Source organism: Marmota marmota, unplaced genomic scaffold (assembly GCF_001458135.2).
Source record: "Marmota marmota marmota unplaced genomic scaffold, marMar, whole genome shotgun sequence".
NCBI lineage: Eukaryota > Metazoa > Chordata > Mammalia > Rodentia > Sciuridae > Marmota > Marmota marmota.
Window position 1 is genome coordinate 30,635,595 of NW_025999949.1, and position 8,741 is coordinate 30,644,335.

At 44.3% G+C, this 8,741-nt stretch overlaps 1 protein-coding gene across 8 annotated transcripts in view; it reads right to left on the reverse strand.

Moving 5' to 3' along the window:
• Positions 1 to 8,741, reverse strand: part of Zfat (zinc finger and AT-hook domain containing) — a 179,049-nt gene that overhangs the window by 111,700 nt on the left and 58,608 nt on the right. For all 8 annotated transcript variants that reach the window (XR_007347257.1, XM_048802174.1, XM_015486509.2 and 5 more), the window contains 2 exons: positions 5,860 to 6,045; positions 4,045 to 4,195 (listed from right to left, as the gene is read on the reverse strand). Coding sequence is in view for 7 of the 8 variants with exons in the window: in XM_048802174.1 (XP_048658131.1) it covers positions 4,045 to 4,195; positions 5,860 to 6,045 (337 nt within the window). In the remaining variant the exon portion in view is untranslated. The remainder of the gene's footprint in view (positions 1 to 4,044; positions 4,196 to 5,859; positions 6,046 to 8,741) is intronic.

The following is an 8,741-nucleotide window of genomic DNA, read 5'->3' on the forward strand; positions in this document are numbered from 1 at the left end:
CTCCGACTATTCCATCCTACCTATCATGCCCATTTTACAGATAAGGAAAGTGAGCGTTTGCCCAACATTTTAAAACTGGTAAGCAATCTGAACACAGGCAGACTACCTGCTTCTAGAGCCTGCCCACTCATCCTCTCCCTCTGCTCTCTGAAATGACTGATGCAGAGCAGCATCCCCAGGGATCCTGCACACAGAGAAGGCTCCTGTATGAGTTTCACTGCTGCCGAAATGGCAGATACTTGTTTCAGCACATGACAGTCACCAAAAGTATTTCAGTAGCACTAGAGACAGGAACAGGCAGAGGAGACCAAAGAAGCAGGTAGGACTTCCTCTGTAGCTGTCACTACTCCTCCCAGATTTATGTGTGATAAATCCAGAACTGCCTGTTCATTCCACTAACTGTTGGGATGACCTCATTCCCATTTTGCAAGTTTCTGTGTAAGGGCCACTCTGAGGTGGCAGGGCCAGCCTGAGAAGACCTGTTCTCCTGACACTAAGGCGAACCCTTCAAGGTAACAACAAATCAGATGAGCATTTTAAAGTCATCTCATTGGCTTCCATAAATCATCCAGTGAGTCAAGAAGGACCTGTGACACAACAGTAATCATGAGAGCCATTGATCAGATAGCATCAGCTGTACCTACTACAACTGTAAAGTCTGCATTTGTGAAACTATCCACACAACCAGGTCTGATCAATACAGTATACCTCATCTCTGAATCAACACCATTTAAATGGACTGTAGTCCATAAATACCAGTGGGTACAACTCAATGATGTAATTTAAATATTCAAATTTGAAAGTTCCTAGTATGCCTGCATCCTAGACCCAGGGCATATTTAAGCAAAGTAATTTGGACCTTTCCCAAATGATAAAGATATCCAGAAGGTGATACATTGTATTGGTATGAAGAATAGTAAAGAAAAAAAATCCCTGTAATGTTAATTAAATAAACAAATCACAGCATTTCCTCCTCTAATGCAAGATCAAAATGGTCTTAAGAGAATCTTCTGAGCTTCTGTATTATTAGACAAGTACCTAGCAAAGCCCTATGTGCCCTGTTCCTGGCAGAGAAGATGCAGGGCAACTGGCCTTTGACTCTGATCACAAACCACTATGACTGTGAGCAGATGCACAGGGATGCAGAGTCCACATAATTTCTACTGGATTAATTTACTCCAATGTTGCCTATTCAGTGAGAGAGCTAATGTCACCCTGCATTTAGAAAGAAACTTTAAAAGTTCATATACCTTAGCCCAGTTGATCCACCTCTGGGAATCTCTCTGAAAGAAAGCATTTCAGATGAAGTTGCTCGTTGTCCATTTTCCACAGTCTTTAAGAACAGAAAGCTGCTTGAAGGCATCAACATACAGAACTACTTTCATTGCACATTCTTTTTTTCACTCATTCATTCATTTAGAAAAGGGTAACAGGAACTAGAGATACAAAAGGGAATGAAGGCAAACCCATCCCTGCTCTCAGGAGCTCACCCTGCTGATTTCCAGTCACAGTCGGATCATCAGCAGCAGGGATCTTCCCTGCTGGAAGGAAAATGCAGGATGCTTCCAGCACCTTGTTCAGGCAGATGACCTGATCTGAGGGACTGGGAAGGCCTCCCCGCAGACGGCACGTCTGAGCAGACAGCCAAAGAACGAACAGCAGCTAACTAAGCCAGGGTGCGGGGATGCATCAGGGAAGGGCAACAGGTACCACAGGGGAGATCAGAGAGTGAAAACGGTCAGCTGGCTGGAGCAGGCGGCCGAAGCTCACGTTCCTTCAGGAGGAGACGGTGGGGAAGGAGACTCTGAGGTGGCAGGGCCAGCCTGAGAAGACCTGTTCTCCTGACACCAAGGCGAACCCTTCAAGGTAACAACAAATCAGATGAGCATTTTAAAGTCATCTCATTGGCTTCCATGTCCAGAGCTGAGCAGACTGTCCTACATCCTTAATAAGTCATAGCATATAGCTGAGAAGCAAGATGTGTGGGAATGATCTGAGTTATAATGAAAATGTAACATGACTAAGTTTCAAATACAAAATACAAAATCACACATAAAACACAAACTCAATTTTATAAAATGAATATACTGAAAAGGGCCATAGGGAATACATCAAAAATATGAACTGTCTTTGGGTAGTGACAAATTACTTTTTCCTTAGTTTTCTGGACTCAGAAAATTTTCTATATAAATCTGTATCATACCTAAAGAAAAAAATGTGATATAACCTAAACTTCTTAAACTATATTTTACAGAGCAGAGACCTCATGAAAAAAAAAAAAAGCTGCCTTTCTTAACTATTTTATAATTTGCACAATGAATATTAACAACACACATAACAGGATGTGGCCTAAATCTATCGATGGAATTTTGAATACATTCTCCTGTTACTAGGGTGTCATTCAGCTGAAGCCCTCCTAACAGACCTTGAAATACTGTGACGATAATTGGTTAAGCAAATCCCCCTGAGACAGAGAACAATCATGAGATTAATTCAATTACAGATTCGTCAAGGGAATGAGTCTTCTTACGACTCCATCAAAGACTTCAGTTGTTCACATTTACAACAACAGTGAACTGAGGCTACAAATTATGGAGCTCACCACATGATGTGACAGTGTAATGGTGAGACGTGTGTCAGTCACCACGTGATGTGACAGTGTAATGGTGTGATGTGTGTCAGGCATCACACTCACATCTCATCATTTATTCTCACCCTGAACTAAGATTCTACCAGACAACTTAGGCCAGGGTGACAGATGATCAAAAGTAAATGACTGTGTCAAGCTGCACAGAGCACAAAGTTCACAGCATGGGGACTGAGTCAGACTCTGTCACATGCCAGCACCTAGCATTTAACAGACACATGGCTTGCTAAGTTGAACTCAGGGTGAAGAGTCTAGAACCACCATAGGGTTGTCCGGTCTTTGGGCTTGAGTTCTACCCAAGAAGCTTTTACTTTGCCTCTTCTAGAAACAGGGAAACACTGGAAACTAGCATCTCTTTGCCTTTAATTGTATGTGGGAAAATGTTTTCAGAACTCTGGTGGTCACTTTGCTGATGGACTTCTGCAAGGACATATCACAGCTGAGACAACCCCCCAGGAGGAGGGCATAGAAACATACTCCTTCACACAGGGGCAGATTGACTGCTCCGTGCACTGGGAGCATAGTGTCTAATGGTGGTTCATGTTTGAAGGATTAATACCCTACCATGCATCAATTTCACTTCTATCAATTTATCCCACAAGAAGCCTAGAATTATGGGAAGATGAGGGTCCAGAATGTTAATCACTACATTGTCCATCATAGCAAATACTGGCTATTTAAATGACAAGAGGCCCACATGATAGCAAACACAAATTTTTGTAGTGCTGGGGATCAAACCCAGGGCCCTGCAAATGCCAGGCAGGAACTCCACCACTGAGCTATATCTCCAGCTCTTAATATTTTTTAAAATGAAAGGTTTTCATGGTGCAGTATGTTCTTTTAGAAGTTGAAAATAATACAGTTGGTATTTCATGTTTAAAAACATAATAAAATTAAAGCAATGTGTGTTGATATATCATGATAAAATTATGGACATATGAACCAAACTACCAAGTCATTAAATCTGGAAAAGGGAACTATGGTTTACATGAATTCACATTATATGGGATGTCTGAACCATTTACAACATGCTTGTAGTACTTCTGAAAGAGGGGAATGAAAACTGTTTACCATACGTAGAATAGAGAAGACAGGCTATGTTTATACCTTTCCTAATAAAGGTTAAACACATTTGCTTGAAGTGAAATGCTCCACCTTCATTAAGCCAATTGGTGCTCAGTTCCAAAAGCAAGCTGCTCTGCCTTGCATTTCAGAGGCAGTATATACTAGGAGCTGTGAGGGAGGGTGAATTCTTTCCTCACGTCAAGAAGGCAACATCCTTCACAAATAAGCTTGTAAACAGACAGCAGACGACAAACATACTGACCCTCCTGGTGCTCTGTGGAGGTCACTTATGCTTACCCTCCAGTTGGGGTCACACAGATCAGTACACTTACCTGCTTGACTTCATGGGTTGCTCATAGGGGGTCTGCTGAATGGCGTATTCCTGGTACCCTCTCCGAGGCACCAGATCTGCCGCAGTGGTATCGGGATTTGCTGCTCCTGTTTCCGGAGGCCCCGCCTCCACTGGAATGATCTTGGTAGCACCTGAGGTGGAGGCACAATACACTGCTGACTGGGAGGCACTAGAAAAGGCTGACCCATCCCAGCAGAGGCAGTGCTGCTGGAAGGCTACCTACTTACTGCAGGAGTCCTGTGCAACACACTAGCTGTTCTCCAGCTGACACATTTAACTTGCATGTGTGCAAGTGTGTGTGTGTGTGAGGGAAGAAGGGGCAAGTTTTCTAATCCATCTAAATGTCCTCATGATGGACATCTCTACTTACAATCATATACACGTTATGTGCAAAGTTTATTCAGAGCCACACATGTTGAGCTTTAAGCACAGGCTGCAGGAGATAGCATGGAAGGACAAAAGAGACTACAAACAGGAATTTACACCCTCTGGGGCCAGTCCCAAATACGACATTACCTTAACATCTCTGGAATTCTCCTTCCATGCCATCATTATGATATGAAAAGTTCAGAATGAAAAATCTCTAAGGTCACCTTTGCTTCTGCAATTTTATAATGTGAAATGATCAAAGACCACTCTTATAGCAGTGAACCCTCACACGTGTATACACATACCAAGTGTGTGTGTGCATGGACCTGTGTGTCAGGGGGATGGGAGGTGTCAACTGCTGTTAAGAAAAGTTTCTAATATTGTTTGATATTGTTTCTGGAATATCAAAGAGAACTAATTACACTTTCACCTTACTGTCAAAATCTCAAAATATTGCCACCAAATTTTGAGAAAAATTGTGGAAACTTTCTCTAGCAACCACTGGAAATAGAAAACCCTCCTATAATAATAGAACAGAACAGAATAATCATTCAGAACAGAATAATACTGTTCTGAAGTGAAATTGGGCAAAGTGACTTTCCAGAAAGTTCTAGGCACCTAATTTTACATTGTATATTCTGTACTGATTGCCTGACTCTGCAGTGAAATATTTATTCAGAGTTTTCACTTAAAATTGTGAGTTACTATTAGCATTGAAAATATACTTTAAAAAAGCAAAAGAAAATAGATACTTAAAAGGCAGTAGCTGTTTTTAAAGTCCTAAACTTGATCTTGTAAATTTTTTGACAGCTACCATTCCAAATAAATAGGAAAAAAATAAAAATATTATCATGCTTTGAAATCTACTATTATAAGCCCCTATTTGTCTAAAATGTCGCATCCTAGAAGAGACTTTTAAAAATAGCATGGCATATCCACCAGTTATTTCATGTAAAAAGGAATTAGAAATGGAAATTTCTAGTAATACACAATATTTGGAGAACCCACTAAAAATACAAATAGTTAAGCAGAGTTCCCAGGGTCAGGGGAGCAGCAGTGTCTGTCTAGGCTGGCTTCCCAGGAAGAGGCAGGTGCTGGTAGCAAGGGAGGGGACCTCCAGTGGAGGCTCTGGGGCACACAAGCCAGTGCTCCTGGAGAGGCCAATCCAGAGACACTGTGGCAGGCAGACGCTCTGTGGGCAGCAGCCTTTGCTACTCCACACATTACCCACACAGTCCTGGGGAGGAAGTAAGTCTGTCATTGTCCCAAATTCATGGGTGACTAAATGACAGCCCCATTGGCAAATGAACCACCCAAGACCACAGTTCTGGTTTGAGCCTGAACTCCCAATAAGACTACCCTGCCAGGCTGCTCCAGGTCAGTCCTGCTGAAAGCCCATTTTGCCATTCCCACCCATCATGGGCACCTGGAATGGCTTCGTGAGCAGTTAGAACCACACTGATGATGGGTTTCTTGGCTCCAGAAAGCTGTCCCGCCTCCTTTCCTGAGATCTTCTGGACCTTCTCTGTTTTCTGCGCCCGAGGTCTTTTCGGGCCCTTTTCTCGATCATCGTCTTTATACTTCTTTTCTAGTTCAATATCCGACTCATTACCTAGGGAGAAAATGCCAAGATATATAAACTAGCCTTCCAAATTAGTGACAGAGTCACTCCTGGGGTGACGACAGTAAAGGAGATGGGACCTCCCTGCCTCTCCTTGGCCCACAGAGCCATGCAGGCCACCGTGTCACCCAAGGCACCATCTCTTGGCTTGTTATCCCTTCAGTGCAATGCAGTTCACTGCACCCAGCCCAGGACACCTGCAGGCACAGGAATGCACTGACAGGTGAAGCTGACTTCAGATTTAATAACAAACAACACTGCACTGAACACTCACAGTCTGAGAAAGAAGCCACTCTCTTACTGGCTTATCTGCCCAATGACTCTGCATGCAGCCTGGTGGGTGTAAAGGGTGATGCAGGCGGACCCTGCCCTGGCAGCCCCTGTGGCCCAACAGGAGAGACACGCATGCAAAAGGTGCAGTCAAGAGCAGTCTGCTCTGCACTGAATGGAACAGAAGGGTACAGAAAGGAAGAATCTATCTGCGAAGTCAGAAAGGCGTTAGAGAAACATCCCTCAGCTATGCATAAAAGTCAAGTTTAGTGACGGGCAGTTGGGAGTATAGCGGTCAGAGCCCAGAGCCAAGGAGAGTGGTGTCAAAGGAGTCAGTGTGGTAGGAAATGGGGGTGCCCCAGGATGAGAAAGGAAAGACAAGGAGCATTCCAGAGCTCTGACTCATGAGGAAGGAGGGCATTAAAAAAAAAAAAAAATCTGGTAAAGGGAGTAAGTCCAAGTCTTGGAGGCTTGACTGCCCAAGAGAAATCTAGGATCTTCCTTTGGTGCTTGCCAGGGGGTGAACCTCCAATGATCACGGAGCCCAGTCACACAGCTGAGTGAGAGAAGCTGTGAAGTGGCTTGAATGACAGAGCACAGGCCTGGCTCCTGTTCCCAGGGGCCCCGGTTCAGATGCTGACTCACATCTTCTGAAGGTTCAAAGGGAGAAATCTAATTATCCAAAGGCTGACCCTAATCTAGAATTCCTTAAAGCAATTAGGAGCCAAACAAAACATGTCTCTAGTTCCCACACAATGGCAGACTCCCAGGTGCACCTCTTGGAAGGCAATGGTGAGCCACCAAAGCAGAGCAAGCCAGAGAACAGGCAGACTAAACCACGCTCTGAGTGTGCATCAGTGCTGTGGAGGGTGCGCTGGATGAGCTCAAACAGCACTCAAACACATAGAACGAGTCCATCGCCACTGGCAGCAACCTTCACAGAGGAACACGGTATCCTCCAGAGGGGCAAGGAAAGCTTCTCTGCTAAATCTGAGGAGCACAGAGTCCTCTTTGAATGCTGTGAGAGCATGCTATTTGAGCTCCCTGCGAGAGAAGGAAATACAGGAAGGACGGGTGGGGAGCTCTCTTAGAATGAAAGTCATAGAATCTATAATAAGCTGCCTTGGGTCCCTGTTTCAGAGTGCATGCCACTCCACATAAGTCTTTTTCAGAGTGCATTTGGGGTGAATGGGTAGGCACAGGACAGGCAATAAGACAGGCAGGCACAAGGAGCGCGTTTGGAAAGTGCTGGAATGTGGGGTTATCAGGGAGGTGCAACCAGAGCCAGGAGCAATAAGAAGCCAGGTGAGTGGGAAAAGTCAAGGGAAGCAGGCAAAGGCAAAGTGGCAGTCTGTTCCCTGGAAGCTGAGGCAGCCTCAGCAATCCAACACCTAGACCGCAAAGGCAGCCTGGAGAAGGATGGACTGACTCCGGGAAGGAGAGTCCATCACGATGAGGCCAGAGAAAAACTTGGCTAAGGAGCTTAATGATAAGAACCCACATTCTCAGTTTCTGTTCTACAACTGAAGGTTGGAGTGCTTGTCCTAGAGTCCAGGCACTTGGATCATCTCTAGAGCCATAAAACAGTGTTAGGGAAGTTTCAAATTGACTGGAAAAGGCCCTTAACCATATAATTAGAATCAACAATCAATATGTTAATATCAAACGGAAGAGAAAAATGAGTAGCTGAGTTCGTGACTCAGACAGAACTGCACACCTCACTCCAAGGCCAAATCAAGGACCAATGTCCATCCTTGAAGGATACAGGACACCTATGGGGGTGCACAGGCAGAGGTGGAGCTGGAGGTCTCCACAGCTGCTGTTGGGGCTCACGTTCTGACAGGCTTGGTGGCATCATGCCCACAGCAGTGTGGGCTTTATTTTATTTTATTTTTATTTTTAGTGGCTATAACAAAAACATTTCCAAAGGTCTACAAACTGTCTGAGTCATAGAAGTCTTTTTTGTAGTCTGCATATTGGGTGATACACATGCATAAATAACTAAAGCAGAATATGCTGGTTGTTATAAAAAGGTAGAAACAACATCTTATACAATTTTTGCCCTTAAAATGATGCTTCACTGTATAATAGAATTTGCCATGGGATACAATTCAATATGTGGGAGATATGCCAGGAACAGATATGGTCCCATAAAAAGTACCTGAGAATTAGAGCTCACCAAAGCATAAGCCAGTTGATGGCATGAATCAAAAACCAAACAAGCAAACACACACTATAGCTGGGGGTTAGTAGGAGGCAGAGTTGTAGGAGGTGGGGGTTAGTAGGAGGTGGGGGTTAGTAGGAGGTGGGGTAGTAGGAGGTGGCTAAAGAGCTCCCATGCTCTGCAGGGAGGGAGGGGACCATTCTGCTCTAGGCGGCAGGCATTGTGAGCACACTGCAGAGCTGGTGATGAACAT